This window comes from Perissodus microlepis, chromosome 6 (assembly GCF_051167445.1).
Source record: "Perissodus microlepis isolate ML-2025 ecotype Zambia chromosome 6, ASM5116744v1, whole genome shotgun sequence".
NCBI classification, from domain to species: Eukaryota; Metazoa; Chordata; class Actinopteri; order Cichliformes; family Cichlidae; genus Perissodus; species Perissodus microlepis.
The window spans coordinates 27,473,887-27,490,257 of NC_140466.1; the positions used below are offsets into that span (position 1 = coordinate 27,473,887).

Sequence of the window (16,371 nt, forward strand, 5' to 3'; positions counted from 1 at the left end):
AAGCCTACTTTTCTTTTAAATGTATCGTGGTAGAAATATTAGGCTCGATTCCCAAGTGATAAAACAAGAAATACAACAAATAGTTTCCTCGGTGAGCTACAGAAGTACCAAACACTGAAGCAGAAATAGAAATAACTCTTTGACAATCGGTTATTTTTATACGTGGATGCATTATTGATGAGTTAAGACTGCCTCCGGCTGCTGTTGCCTTTCCCTTTATTGTCAGCGGATCCCTTTAATAAGTGAAGTGGAAGTGAGTTGAAGTGGCTCTCGGTTCAGCTGTAGAGTGAGCGCAGAGAAGCACACGGGACGGAACAGAGGGAGCTTAAACGGGACAATCCCAGCAGCTGACGATAACTGCTTGAAACACCCTCAGTTTTCGCGGATAAGTCTGCCTTTAGGTAAGTGGTAAACATCAGCTGTGTGTGTGCTTTGGGATTTGGCTTAACGCAGTCAAAGCTCTAGAGGATTCACATCTGTGTGTTAAAATGAAATGCATCCAATCATATAAAGTGCAGATGTCCAGCTGCTGGTTTAGTAAGAGCGCAGGTCTGCAGCGGGACAACAGCGCCTACGTCCGCATCTTCAATCTGCGAAAACTTGAACGAACCACTGATGCGCTTGTGATGAGCGCTGGGGAGGAAGGATCGCATGAGTTGCGAGGCACTGTGGGATTTTGTTTGGCGTCTTCAGCGCGTGTGTTGTCTGCACGTGTAGTTCTCTGTGAGTGTTTTCAGTTTAAACTTCAGGCTTGATCTTAAAGTTGAGTTGTCACAGCGCAGAGTCTGGCGTGAGTAACGCTGTAGTCGCCGCACTGCACCTGATTCTCTGCTGCTTGTGACAAGCTGCTGTTATTTCTGCAGTGAAACGTGTCTGACCGTCGGATTCATTCAGAAGTCATCTGATTTTAGCAGGAGTCATTAAAAACACTGAGATGAAAGCATTTATGAGATGAGAGTTAGTGATTTATTTAAATAAAAACAGTAACAGTAATTTTTCAGGGAATAAATTAAATAACTAAATCTTGAATTGACATTTTGACACCATGTACACCTAGTTGAACAGTTTATACACTGTGTGTTGATTTTAGAAATTAAACATGCTAATAAGTGACTCTTGGACTTGTGCTCTCCCTCTGCAGTCAGTTTACAGATATAAGAAACTTGAATTGAATACCAAATGAATCCTTTGATCAAATGTGACCAGAGAAGTCTTTGACTCTGTTACACTGCTGGGGTTTTACATTCATTTTGGGAGTTTCTACGACATTGCCATCATTATTCACAGTGGATTGTCTCAGTGGCTCATCAGCAAGCCACATTCATGTCATTGTCATGGCTTCGTTCTTCATAGATAAACTAAGTGGATTAAAGTGTAATTACATAAGCCTGCCCTCTCTGTCCACTCCTCTCTCTTATCCTGGCTCTGTGCGAGAGAGTCTTTGATGTCCGAGCAGTAGTTTTCCTACGGCGGGCTGTTCTTTCTGTTGTGACATCAGAGATGCTTCAATGCAGTAAATGGTTGTGGGAACAAAAAGTAGAAAGTGGTGTGGTAAGGGCTGCACAGTTCTGCCACCGCTGCAGTGGAGCACCATCCTCGTGCTAATCGGGAAACGTGAGTGTTTTGGAAAGAAGGAATTCATCTTCAAGCTTTTTCTTCTTTTTCCCATCATGTGACTAAGTGGCACCGGAAGCCACACGTGCCCATCCATCACATCCCACCTGATCGTGAGCTGTTCCGAGCCTTCCTCATCGTTTTGATTGAAGTTGACATTAGTCTCATCTGTCCAGAAAAGGTAAACTGGGAAATGAATCGTGTCATCTGGGCTTTGTGTTCTTAAGTCTGATGAATAGTTTGCTGAAACCTCTGTGATTATTGTTGTGAATTCTTCTCTTTATGGGATTATTATGTGTCTAATCATATAGAGGTTTCTTTATTTTAATGAATGTGTGGTCATCCACCATTCTTGTCTTCCATAGATGTCCAGGAGTCTTTGTTTCCAAGTGCATCTTTGTCTATTTTTTCTTTTGTTGTTTTTTACCCCTGAGATTTGATTTAAATGTTTTCACTGCTAGTGTTTCTGCTCTTAGCCTGATTGGTTTGTTATTTTTATTTTTATTTTTTACAGCCTAGACCAGGGGTGGGGGAACTCCAGGCCTCAAGGGCCAGTGTCCTGCAGGTTTTAGATGTGTACTTGATCCAACACAGTTGATTTATATGGGTAATTACATCCTCAACATGTCTCAATGTTCTCCAGAGGCCTGCTAATGAACTAATTGTTTGATTCAGGTGTGTTGACCCATGGTGATATCTAAAACCTGTAGGACACTGGTCCTTGAGGCCTGGAGTTCTCCACCCCTGGCCTAGACCTTCTGACCACATGTTTCTGTTTTGCACCTTCAAAATGCAAAAGCCACCCTAGGAGTCTCTACACATCACTACTTCTCAATTCCTCTTAATGACGAAGTAGTGATGAAGGAACCCACATATGTCCATGAAATAACTTTTGGGGGTAAAGGCAGCACGTCCAAGCAACAATCTTAAAATGATAAAACAGGAAATAACACAAATCCGAAACACCTCTAACTCTGCATCGAGTTACTGTAATCCTCAAAAAATTCCCACTCTGTGCACAGAATGCTGACTCCGATCAGTGCAACACTTACTGTTTCTGTATGAAACGACAGTTTAAAATGTTGTTTTTGCTTTTATTGGATAGTGAAGTAAAGAGTGGACAGGAAAGCAGAGAGTGCAGCAAAGGGCCGCAGGTGAGAATCAAACCCTGGCCAACGTATCGCTCCCTGCTCACCCTGGGAGCTAAACTGGAGTCCTTAAAAGAAAGTCCTTCAGATTACATTTACATTGAACAGTATGTCTACACAGTGAACAGTCTTTAGTGAAATGTAGAATGCATTTTGTCAATAAATGTGTTTAATCACTCGTGATACTTAAAAAATAGTTGAGGTACGTTGTCTTGATACGCAGTGTGTAGTGTCAGCAGTTGCAAAACACTTATTTTCCCTCAAATCCATCCCTCATTCTCATCCACGTCAAAGAAATTACTTATTTTTTTTAAATATACAAAGTTTGAATATGAGAACACGTGTGAGAGAAAAAAAAACTATGAATAAGCAATAAAGTAGAACAAACCTAATAGCAAGTTACATGACAAAACATCTGTTTAGCCATAAATATATAGAAAATTTTAAGATCATTTGCAACATAGACGCTCATTAAGGCAAATGTAGTTTTGTTATAATATCAATCAGCAGATAACCCCGATATCGACTGACATATTTTTCCATTACATGTCGGCTGGTGGTGTTAGTATTGATGTTTTTCTCGTACAGTGACTAAAACACCAGAGGCTTGCTGTTCTGCACTGTTGCACTGTGACATTGTCACCCCTCAGGATCAATGGACCCAGCGCTCTGAGCTCTGCCAGAGCTCAGAGTCTGTGTGGTTAAAGCTAAGCGATTAAGCTAGAACAACAACCAGCTTAGTCACTCTTTACTCTGTTGTAGCTCTGAGTGTATCTGAATCATTTCTGTGACTGCAAATCAACAGGAGAACGAAGGACTTCTGAGTGACATTGTTTTTGAAAGGGCAAACAAACACATTTTGTGCAGATTATGTGCATGAAGTGTGTTGATGAGCCTACTATTAGTGCTGATGTTGCATGGTGTGTCCACCAGGGGGCACTCTGCAATTTCCTGCGCACAATAACTAACAGCTAATCCGAGCAGATTCAAGCGGAGTGGGAATGAGTAAATAAATAATTACACGTACCGAATGATTGGAGAATCTGTTTATGTGTTATGGAATTTTTAAATCACCAAATATCGGTGTCTGTATCAGTCATAAAAATCCTTCTGATCTATTTCTGATCCAGCATGCAAGAGGTGACATTATCTTTTGGTCATCTCCAAATAATGAGGAGCTCTGATGTAATGCTACAAGTTAAAGGCAACACACATTGTAGTTATATGTGCATGTGAAAACCTTTCACTTACTATCTTTGAACATATTTGCACAGAGAGGCATTTGTACCATTATGAGCATTAAGGCTGCAAACATATATATTTTTTGTGTCAAGGGTATTGTCAGTCACAATAGAGGATACAGTACAATAGTGATGACATCATACGTCTTTCTTATCAAGTAATGCACAGTCTCCCACCCTGTCATGTGACCTATGGAGGTCACCTGATGCAAGATGTGAGTGGAGGTTGAAAGGAAGGGAGGAGACTGCAATGTAAGAGGAACCTGAACCAGCCTAATAACCAAAATAAACACGTGAGCTTAGAGATGGTCTGCTTAAACTAATTAGCAGTTTTAAGTTTATTTACCTTTCTGGAGAGCAATGAAGACAAAACATTAATCAATCAAAATGGGTTATTCATAGCAAGTAATAATCATCTTAAATTGTTCTTTCACTTTTCTTTTCTTTATCGTTCAGGTTGAGTAAACAGTATTTAGTCAGTATTTAGGAGAAAATACTGAAGCATGTCTCAATGAACTCGTTTGTTAGATTTAGCATGCAATGCAACGAGCCATTACAGATTAAAAGAACAGTAGCTACATCGCATTTCTTCTTCTTCTTTCACATATTCAGCTGGTGGTTTCCTGTTACTCTGTGTGACACAGTGATATAAATCTGAAAGAGGATTGAATCACAGTGCTCCTGTTACTGTATAACGTCATTTTCTATGCTTAAGTAATCCATTTAAGTGGGAGTCGGGGGGGCGCAGATGCATTTGGATAATTACCACAAACATTTGTTTTTGCCTGCCAATAAGATTAAAGCTTTCAAGAAATAGGAACCACTCTGGGGGGAGCTACATGTCTGTGTTATGTGAGAGTGTCTTCCTGTCTGTAGGAAAGTGTGGGTGTGGGTACAGCCCGATAACGCATCATGAGTGATTTTTTTTTTGTTATGGTGGAACAGCTAATGTTTCTCTGCCAAGGTATAAACGTGAAAGATGTGCAAACAATAAGAGGAAGGCTGCCCTCTTGGCTGCAAGCGTCAGAACAGGATGCTCATTTTATTATCGTGTTTTTGGAAACGCGAAACAAAAACAATCAGTAAGATCACACTAAAACACAGTTGAGCCGTTTATACTAAAAAAAAAAAAAAGCCTGCATATTAAGATTCATGGTGCTGAATGGAAAGCTGAAAAGGAATTTTAGAGCCTCATATGTACAGCTGTGGTCGGAAGTTTACATCCGTGAGCATGAATGTCATGGTCATTTTGGAGGTTTTAGTTAGTTCACTGAACTGTTCTTTTTCCCTGGAGGAATGACCGCACACATAAAGTCTGCTTCATGTTGAACTTATCTTCCAACTTTGCCTCATCTGGAGGCAAACAGATACCAACGCACCGCTGATTAATAACTGCATTTCTGCTCTTTGAACCGTAGTGTTCAGCATATGATTGCACTGTGGTCATCACTTAGAGGACTGTTACAGTTATTATGGCTTTCTGGGACCATCTTGTTTCAATTACTATGACTTTGGTTGGCTGTTGCTCTTTAACGTTTGGATCAACGAGTTTTGGATCTGCCTGCATTATGTTTTAACTCTGAGTTTATCTAGTTAAACTACTCTGTGCAGACATTTTTGCTTTGATAGTTTTTGCTAGTGCAACTTGTAGCACCTTTACCTCAAATCAGGATAAAACTTCTCATAAAAAGGTTGGAGTGGTGTCCTGTGCCTTCGCACTAACATCTTAATGTAAAAATTACTAGCTTTTATTACTTTTGTGTCATTTAGGGAGTTTTCTTATAATCTTTTGCACATGGGACAGCATTTGGACTCTGAAAATCATGAAATCCTTTGGCCACTGCTGGCACATTTGATTGTGTCTGTTTCTGTCAGCCGCCCCGTCCTCTGTCACTCCTTATCTGTCTCTGCTCCATGCTAGTTGAGCTTCTGCCCTCACCGGGGGTTAAAGAGCAGCACAGGCTTTAAGCCCAGCCTTCTTCAGCCTCCCTAGCTCCTGTGATTGGTCTGTTGTCTTCCTCTACACCACTGTACCATCCTCCCCCTCCGTCTCCGCTCACCCGTTGGCCTCCTGTCAGTCTGTTTGGATTATTGTAGCAGCTCAGGCCTCTCACATGCCTTCTTGTCACTGCCTCCTGGACATAATACAGCATATCATACATGTGGAGAATTAGGTGACGAAGAGCAGCGTTTGTTTTCCACCTCAGTGAAGAGAGAGAACAGAAGAGGAGAGCAGCCATGGAGTTGAAGTAAGTGGGATGTTCTGAATGTGGGTAGGAGGGCTGGAAAGAGCGGGTAACAAGAGGAAGGAAAGATTTATGATTAATTAAATGCAGAAGCTATAACAGCGCTGTGTTCGAACAGTCCAGCGCACAGCACTGAAAAGTTGTTTGGCATCTGTAACAGGAAAGAGATGATTAAAAAGATGCTCCTGTAACTTCAGGCTGTTACACTGGAAATCTGCTGATACAAGAAATACAGGTTCCTGCTGCACGTCTTGTGGTCTCAGGTGTTCACGTGGAGAAATACCTGTTATTTAATTTGGGCAGACGTGCTGTAATGGCACATCTGTTCATTTCCTGCTGCTTCCTGTTTACGATGCTCACTGGCTGATGCTGATTTGACTTTAGAAGCTGCAGGTGCGACATGTTTATGTTGTACTCTGTGCCGAGGAGGAAGTTAAGTTTTTCTCAGAGGTCTCAGATGTGTAACTAACAGCCAAGGAAACAAAGGACCTACCACATGTTTTTATACTTTACACAGTATCAGTGAATGTGAACTTGTATTCTCACAAAAAAATCATATCTTGCAAATTTACAAACTCATTTTACTGAAAGTACAAAGTGTGATCAGTACAAACGCTGAGGATTAAAGATCAACCAAACCAAAAACCAGCTTTCTCTTTTGTCTTGTCACTCATTCACTGAGGGAGAGTGTTTTGTCTGCACATTAAGTCAAGCGTCACTGAGCTCTGCCTGACAGATGTGCACCATGGACAGTTTGTAGCGGCCATGCCCTTCCACATCTGTAAGCCTTATTTGAGGTCAGCCGTTAGCACGCACACTCTGACACACAGAGCATTGTCTTATCTTGTGCCCCCAGAGTGCGTGGTTGGCAGATATACAGCAGAGTGACGCAGCGACACGGAGTTTCCTTCTTTATTCAGAGCTCCATTTTCTTAAAATAATCCAAGTTGGATCAGCCAAAAAACAAACTTAAACTTAATTCTCAAAAGGATTAATCCACAATTCTCCAAATGACACTTTGCCCACGCTGAAAAATGTCTTTAATCTGCCCAAATGGAAGGTTTAGAAACTTTAACCATCTGTGTTTTCAAATTTGTGGTGGCGTTGGTGGATGTGGAACTGGATAAGAGGACATTCACCCTGAAGTCGTCGTTTGCCTCTGTAATCTCTCATCATCCTGCCCCCAGTGGATGCTTTAGATTATGGGTGAAAACATGAGAGACTTTTCATAATTCGGGGTGGGGCTTATGTCACCCTTTTCAGCATTAAAAGCACGGAAAGCCCCAAATTCCTCTGAAATGGAGCAAACGGAGCCTCCGGGCTTTGCATGCAAACATGGCTTAAAATACAATAAGTGGAAGAGAGGGAACAAAGTTGAACACATAAACAGTAAAAGGTATAATAATCAAACGTGGAGTCCGTACTTTATAGGCAGCACAGTCAGCTTAGTCTTTGTCCATGTTGTCTGCTCCTGAATGTGATCATAGTGATTTCAGGCATAATGAAGACAGTTGCCAGGCAGCTAAGTGGGAGGCCATTTGTCACTTTACTATAAGTAGTCATTATGGCCATGCAGGCCATGATAAATGGGATGATGTCATTCTGTAGTCAGTCCAAACTGCCAGGTCTTTTTTTTTTTGTGCTTGTTCGACTTTAATGAGCCAGCATTTAAATGTCTCTTTGAAATTTAAAGTCATCCCACATGTCCCCAGAATGGATGGATGGCAGACAGACAAGCAAGGACAGCCTTTTCTGTACTTACACATCACTGTCATGCTTGTGCAGTAAATGTGAAGCCTTAGCATGGTGCATTTTTGCTCATAAACTCAGCGTCTTTTGCATTAATGGCAAAATGTCATCAGTGTACTTCAGAAAAAACTGAGAACATAAAAGCACTTTATACTTGCTGGGAGGCAAGTAGCTTTGCTCGTAAAAACATGAGGGCTTGAAGTGATGGGAAAATGTTATTTTCTTATTTACCTCCACAACTCATTGAATCTGATGGTATTTTTTACATAAAGTATAGCTGTTGAGGTCACATGTGAGCCATCAGGGTCACCTGAGTTGACGAGCAATACCATTTCATATCTGTCTGGGAATCCCCGCTGCTAGAAGCATCCTGGAATCTCGACCGAGTAGATACTAAAAAAGTACCTGGGACCAGATAATACCACTTAATGGAAAATCGTAAAAACTGCGTCGAGTCGATCTGTAATGAAAAGGGCTATAGATCGTTTGCTTCAAATAACTCGAGCAAGACCAGTGACCTTTGTTTTGGTACTTTTCTATAATAGGGTCTGAATGGCTGGAAGTCTTCACACACGTAAGCTGTTTTCACACATGAACTTCAGACAGAGTGAGGAGAATCATTGTCCAAAGAAACCTTTTCTCATATGCGGCACACAGCATGCTTCAGTGCTGTTTCAAATCACATTAACACAGAGACTTTGTACTAGTTAGTGTTGCTGGGTAATGACTAGAAAAGTTCACAGCTGCAGGACATGCGTGGAAAAAGTTACAGAAACATTCATGCTTTTCCACAAAATGAATCCTGATGACCTTTCAATTCAATTCACTTCAATTTAATTCACATTAAATCACAACAACAGTCATCTCAAGCTGCTTTATACTGAAGGTAAAGATCCTGCAATAATACTGAGAAAACCCCAACAATTTGGCAACCCCCTGTGAGGCAAGCACATTAGGCAAGCACTTTGGTGACAGTGGGAAGAAAAAACTCCGTTTTAACAGGAAGAAACCTTCGGCAGAATCAGGCTCAGGGAGGCCATGTGCTTCGACCGGCTGAGGTGAGGACAGGAAGACAGGGCAAAGACATGCTGTGGAAGAGAGCCAGAGATTAATAATAACTAATAATTAAATGTAGAAAACACACAGAGAGTGAAGAAGAAACACTCAGAGCATCATGCGAACCCCTCCCAGCAGCCCAGACTTATTGTAGCATAACTAAGGGAGGGTTCAGGGTCACCTGACTGAGCCCTAACTAACGCGTTATCAAAAAGGAAGGCTAATCGTAAAAACAGAGAGGATGTCTGTCCCAAATCACATTTAACATTTCCAGAATTCAGTGAAATCCCTGCACAACTCTATATATTACCATATAGCATAAAAGCTTGGAAAGCGATAGCAGGCCCACCTCTGAACCACATCAGACAGAGCTGGACTCGCTTCCTTTTTTTCCTGACTTGTACGTAATGCAGAGAAATGTGCTTGATATGCTGACTGTGTCATGGCTTATCTTGCACCTAACATCACACTGAGTATTAGCAAAGTTTGAATTCACACAACCTCTTTCAAAATGTGTCTTCTTTTTACGAGTGTTGAACTCCAAATTTACTTAAATTTACTGATCTTGGATAAAGGAGAAGTAAAGTAGCTCTGTGGACTCTTTTTTCCCCCCCAGTCGATTTCATAACCAGCCGACACAACAGTGAACCCACCTGTGACTGGACTCTTCGACCTGACAAACTAATGACTTTTCCATCATAAAAATGACATTAATAGCTCAGTAATGGGCAGGTGAAGTGTGTCAAACCAAAAACACTGTGGTCATACTTACTGAAAATCGAGGAACCATCTTTCTTGTCTTCACACTTGTTGTTTACAATTTGAAAGCGATCAGTCAGCCTGTGCAGTGTCGTCACTGTGCAGCGTTTTGTGTGTTTAGAAACCGAGAGAAGCGGTGGAAACAGCTCGAGTCGGTGCTCTGGAAAGAACTGCGGGTTAGACGGCAGGGTAACACAGAAAGCAGCTTATAAAGTAAAATGCAGTAAACACAAGTGTGTGTTTCTACTTCGTCATGGTGAGTGAGTGGAAGTGGTTCAAAACTACAACTTTATTTTCTCTATTAATCTGTCCTGTAGACGTTTGAAATGTTTTTGAGTTTGAGTCGTTTTGCTATTTGTTTGTGAGGGATAATGGTGAACGTGAACGTTAGAGCAGCTGAAACAGGTTATCTGACATATTTACTCCTGTGTGTTGGCTTCAAGTCAGGCCTGATGTAACCTGATGTTGCCTTCCTTAAATCTTAGCAATGTAATGCTGCAGTTTTTCAGTTTGCACAGTGTGTTTAAAGGCATCATTGCAGAGATTTACATGGATTATTAAAAATAGTAAACCATGTGACCTGTTAAACTGCTCACCATAACTGAAAATATCTGCATTTTTCTGCTGTGTTTACAAACACTATTGATATAGTCGAGCATTTAAGAGCATCAAAAATACATCATCAGTCTGAACATTTAAAAGACAGGTTTGATTTCAGTCTGTGCCTTTAAGGAAGCAAAAGCAAACTATTTAAGGCATGTTCGCTGGCTGTGATTTGCATTATCCAAATCAAAGGCAGCCTCTATAACCACTCAGTGAATAGATTTTAAACACTACTAGGATCGTGGAGAACTCTTTTTATTATTATATGCCTGGATTTCTTTAAATGACATGTGTGGTAATATTGTAAAATTTTCTTTAATAGAAATTATGCCAAATTCAGCAAAAACATTTGCCATATAGCATACTGTCCATTCGGCCGAAGACTGATTTAGTAAATGTATCTTTGTAACCAGTAGAAAATAAAGTGTTGAGATTAAAAATCTCTTTTACAACAGTGTCCTGGCCAAGAAGGACAGCAAATCCATACAGCAGCTAAGTACAGTCAAAGAGTAAAACACTAAACACAGAAACAACCAAACTTTATAAACTTCAGTATCGATAAAGAATGAGCACTAGTAATGAATCTAATGCCAGAAATAAAGGAATAGGTTTGGGTCCGAGTGCCACTGAGCTGCAAGTCAGAACAGAACATATAAGATCACACGGCCTTATCCTTCATAGTGCTGAATCTAAGATGAAGCTTTAGAGACTGATTGTTGTCACTGGTGTGCACCCACACAGTATTTCATTCTTTTTCCTGCATTATGTTTTCTTGTTCTGTGTCCTCTGATTGACTGAGCTCACTGAGTTTGGCAGAGGCTGAGATGAGATCACTGGAACAGCTGTGGAGCTGCCAGGCATGCTTAACTCTGTGAAAAAACTCCATCGACACAACTGTGTTTGACGTGGGACTGAAATAAGAAAATTTAAGAACTGAAGGGGAGGTGGGGGTGCTGCAAGTATCATGTAACATCGTACTTGCAGCCAGTTTTTTTCATGTATATTCAACACAGTATCCCTTGGAATTGTTAGTGCCAAGGAAGCAAAATAACTGCTATCGGTCCAGATACTCCAGCTTCCTCCCACAGTCTAGAGACAAGACTGATAGATGAATTAATTGGTGATTCTAAATGTGCTCTATGTGTTGGACCTGTGATGGACTGGCGGTAGAGCAGGCCATCCACTAATTGGAAAGCTGGTGGTTTCTCTCTGTCTCACTCTCTAACCACTGAACAGTTTTCAGAGAGTACGGTGACGGACCTGCTGGAGTCACCCACCATTAGGCCTTTAAATCTGTCCTCTTACTGACCAAATACTCAAATTGCCTCCAGTTTTCATGGTGGAAAACCCCCCAGATGATGTCCACAGAGTGGTCGGTGTTTGAGGTTGTCTGAAGGTTAAAGCTTTGTGTCATTGTTTAAGTCATCCATTCTTGCGTATGCAGAAAGCAGAGCTGCGACAGAGCTGCAGTGCAGTGAGAAAAAACAGGCAGAAAATGCGTTTCACCTCAGCATTTTATCACCTATCTCTATTTCTGTCTCTTAAACTGGAGAGGCAGTGTGTCCTTTGTGTCCACATTTGAAGCACACGTCTCACCGTACTTCCTTTCTCTCTGCAATGTTTACTCTCTGTCATCTCTCCTCCCTCTCTTCATATACAGTGTGTGACTTTTCCTTGCGCTCATTTTCAGTCTCTGCATGTACAGTGAGTCAGCAGCCTGCACGCACGCACACTCGCACGCAGAAAGATCCCTGTGTCTTCATCTCTATTGGCTGTGACGGAGACCCTTAAGTGCTGTCCCTTTTTTCCCATTTGTTAGGTAACCAGGCGTCAGCCAGTGCTCGCTCACATGCTCCGGATGCTGCGCTTTCTTGCTCACCGCGCTGCAGTGAAGCAGCATTTACTTCAGACAGAGAGGAAGGAGGGAGATGAATGGATGAGACAGACCGAGCAGGGAATGCAAGTGATGGGAGGAGAGAAAGTAACGCAGGGAGGGAGGGAGGGAGGGAGGGCGGGGGGACATGATGTAGAAAATTGAAATACAATCCGGCTGAACTGCTCCTCCTTAACTTTGCTCACGTGTGTGCACGCCCATAAACACTGGCTGGCTTTCTCTCTCTCTCTCTCTCACACACACACACACACACACACACACACACACACACACACTGGTGTCTCGTGTTTGGCTCTCTGTTGCAACCTGGAGGGAAGCATCATTTCCTGTCAGAGCCGGTATGAGTTGAAGGACGATTCAGAAGATGAAGGCTGTCTGTGTTTCATTCATTTGAAGTGCACTTGTGTGGATGACGCCTGTTGATCGTTCCGTGAATGCAGCACTGTAAGTTTTTAATAATCCTCTTATGATTATAGGAAACTCTCTGGAATAGCTGCTGTTGCCCTGGAATCACTTTTGTTGTGGAGTGTTTCTCACAGTCTTTCTATGACAGAAGATGCTTTGATTTGGTATAAATTCCTGCTGCGACACCCCCCCCACCCCTTTTTGTCATGTGCGCCCTCTTCTGTGCGTGGGATGACGGCTCAATCCAGCAGGAATTATTCCGCTTAGCTGGTGCGGCTCTGATTATGTAAGAGTGAAGCGCTGTGGGACTGCTGCGACCTTGTGCACCGTCAGCGTGGCACTGCTTCTGTTTTCCTGCTGTGGCTTTCTGCAGGATTTACATATTTATTTATTTTTTTATAAGCAGTCCCATATTTGATGCTGTGAGCATCTGCTTAATCTGCTCCGTGGAGCTGGTGAGTTATTAAGAGAGATCTGAGCTCTTGTGTTCGTGCACGTCTGTGCTGGAATACTGCCAGATGCTTTTATTTTCTGTGTCTTTTCATTTATGTTCTGAACATACGTATTTCTGTAGGTCATCCTCTTAGTGATAGATTAGCTTGGTGATGAGTCTCAGTTGATAACTTGCTGCTTTTATATCAGTTGCAGTAACACTGAGCTTGCTTCCATTCACCTAGCATACTGAGAAGTTTGTCTGAGAGCTTCTTTAAAACATTACAGGCTCCCACGTCTGCTTCCAGAGAGGAATATGAGAGAAGATGTGTATCTAAAGGAGAGAGATTAAGTGGAAGCGGGATGAGGAGAAAGAGCGTGCACTGTAGAAAGGAGTGCAGTCCCTCGGGGTTTCCTCCCAGCAGCAGAGGTGGCCTGTTTCTGTGGCCAACTTGAATGTGATGAGACAATAAAAGCACTGACACACTTTCCGTGTCTAAGTTAGCTGCCGGATAATGTAACAGGAATATCGCAGGGACGAAATGATGCCAGGAGAAGCTGTCTGGGATAAAGCAGAGGGCCGAGTTGGAAATAGTTTTGCTCGGCTGTCTTGGTAGTTTGACTAATGTGTGCTGAACGCAGAGTGCCTTGCTTTCACTTCACATCATCAAATATTTAGTGCTTAAAGTGCCTTTTCATGACAAACACATCTGCGGCTCAGGTGCTGCTCTGCTACTGCAGCGGTTACCAACATAAGGGTTGAGACCCACCACAGGGGTCACAGGATAAATATGTGTTATACTATAGAGAGCATTTATTTTCTTGACCGTGCACTGATTAGAGCTTGGATAACAAACTCATTTTATACTGTGGGCCACTTACTGCCCACATTAGTCTTGAGTGGGCCAGACCAGTGAAGCTTCCCTTTCTGTCAGTGTAAAGATGTTTAACTGAAATATCTAATACAAAAAGGAGAGCAATTTTCACAGTGCATAACAGAGAAATACTGCTCTATTAAATGAAAGAAATCTTGTCTTCATGACTCTTTGGACTTAAAATGCATGAAATAAATCTGTAAACTGTAAGATTTCTTGTAGCTCACTTCCCAGGCTGACCTCTAATTTAAAAAAGAGCAACTTCACAGAAAATGTCTTTTTTTTTAAGTACTATATAAAAAAGATTAATATATTAAAATAACCCAGAAATTTCTGTAGTAGTGAAGAAAGTGTCAGGTTCTGTCACTGAATTGTTTCTCCTATCACTTTGGTGTATTATGAATGGAAATGAGGGAAGACTTTATGAAAAGGAAAAGCTGTAAAACTCCCAAAAATACATTAAAAAGTCCAAAATCTATCCCTTCCTTCACATTTTCCAAAGCTGTCCAGTAGACCAGATTGGAAACTCTGTTTTTGGTTCCCGGGCCCTATGTTTGACACCCCTGAATCAGACTATTTTTAACGATATCAGCACTCCGGTAATCTTAAAAAATAAATAAATAAAAATCTGCACATAACTCAGTGAGAGTAATTAGGAAGTGTGCTGCACGCGATCGTGACTTTGTGGAGGCACATTAAAGATCTTCATAATGACATTTACGAAATCTATGTTATGTGGAGCAGACATACTGCATCTGACATATAAATGTCAGCGTCTGTGCCAGTACCAGCGTGGCAGAGCGGGATTTGCCTTTAAGCTATTTAAGTTAAGCAACATCAAAAGGAAACACCACCCGCACTGCCTTGATATTTATCCAGCTCATGGTTTGGTGAAATTGCAAACATCACTTGCATCACTTGCAGGATCAAAAGCCCAAAAATATAAATATATATTTTACACATCTAGCTGTTGCCATAAATCCGGCAGCTCATCACACAAGTTCAGTGTTATTGTCAGTCTGCTTATTTTAAATATGGATAAAAATATTAACAATGTGGTAAAGTCAATTTTTTTATATATATATTTTACTATATATATATATATATATATATATATATATATATACACATATATGGTTTTATCTTCATGTCCTGTTGATTGAGTGGCTGTTTGCAGTTGCCTGGTCACAGGCGCTGATTGATGTGTCTCTTTGTGTATTTTTGCATTTCCTCTGTGGAAGGAAGAAAGTACTTTGTCTTTGCCTTCGGCCTCAAACTCTGATCTCTGCAGCCCCACAGAGTCCCGCTCACCACCACAAGATCTTCATTGTGCGTTTGATCCTATGTGATGCCACTGTGTTTACGTCCTCACCGGTTTTGTTCTCCCTCCGTGTCGCTCCGCAGGGTGCAGGGTAAGAGGAAGAGGGACTTCTATGCCAGAGCTTTAGGATGGCCAGTGAAGGCTCCACTATCCCCAGTCCTGTCGTTCGCCAAATTGACAAGCAGTTCTTGATCTGCAGCATATGTCTGGACCGCTACGAGAACCCCAAAGTCCTGCCCTGCCTGCACACCTTCTGTGAGCGGTGAGTTTCCAAAGTGCTGTAAGTGTTGTACTGTTTTATGATTTCAGACACATGATGCAGCCTATAACGGCACAGTAAAAATAATAATAACAGATTTTTAAATTAATATCTCATTGCTTTAAACTTGTGCGTTATTTTAGGAGACAGGTCTGCATCGCTGCTGTTGACTCTGGTGTGTTGGTGTCATCCTCGCCGTTAAGCAGCCTTTGTTTCTGACACAAAAGACAAACTGTTCACGGTGTGCGCCTGCCTCTTTGCTCTGGTTGTTTCTGGAGCATCAGTGTGCAGCTGAACAATATACAGTCATTTCTAACTCTTTCTGTGGGGCATAGCTACTGTGTTTCACACATAGACGCTGGGATGAACATTAAAATATTCAGCTCCACCACTTACCTTTGTTTGACTAGATTAAAGCTGATATGAGCCGTCATGTACTATATTTACATGTGATTTGATGATCATCTTTGGGTCACTGTTTATTACGTCCTCAGCAAACCGACAAAGAGTCTGTTGGAGGCTAGACAAGCTGTGACAAAACACTTTTTCTTATTTACCTCAAGCTTATTTATTTCATGTAAAAATAAGACTGCTGCACAATGGACAACATATATGTGTCATTGATGATATCAGTAAATGTAGTTCAATAAAGGAGAATTAAGATGAGCTGAATGACAAGCACAGCAGCTACATGCATAAACAGTATAGTTTCACATATATGTTGTTTTAAAAGACTTGTGCTGTCATTTATTTTCTTGTTGGACTGGAT

The 16,371-nt window shown here is 41.5% G+C and overlaps 1 protein-coding gene across 5 annotated transcripts in view; it reads left to right on the forward strand.

Moving 5' to 3' along the window:
- The first annotated feature begins 289 nt into the window (after positions 1-289).
- Positions 290-16,371, forward strand: part of LOC146385812 (tripartite motif-containing protein 2) — a 28,298-nt gene continuing 12,216 nt past the window's right edge. For 2 of the 5 annotated variants that reach the window (XM_084931784.1, XM_084931788.1), the window contains exons 1-2: positions 12,435-12,754; positions 15,427-15,605. In XM_084931784.1, coding sequence (XP_084787910.1) covers positions 15,472-15,605 — 134 coding nt within the window. In that variant the 5' untranslated portion in view covers positions 12,435-12,754; positions 15,427-15,471. Of the gene's footprint in view, positions 402-6,053; positions 6,253-12,434; positions 12,755-12,823; positions 13,171-15,426; positions 15,606-16,371 lie in introns of those variants that run through there. The other 3 variants (XM_084931786.1, XM_084931785.1, XM_084931787.1) reach the window with 3 other exon arrangements.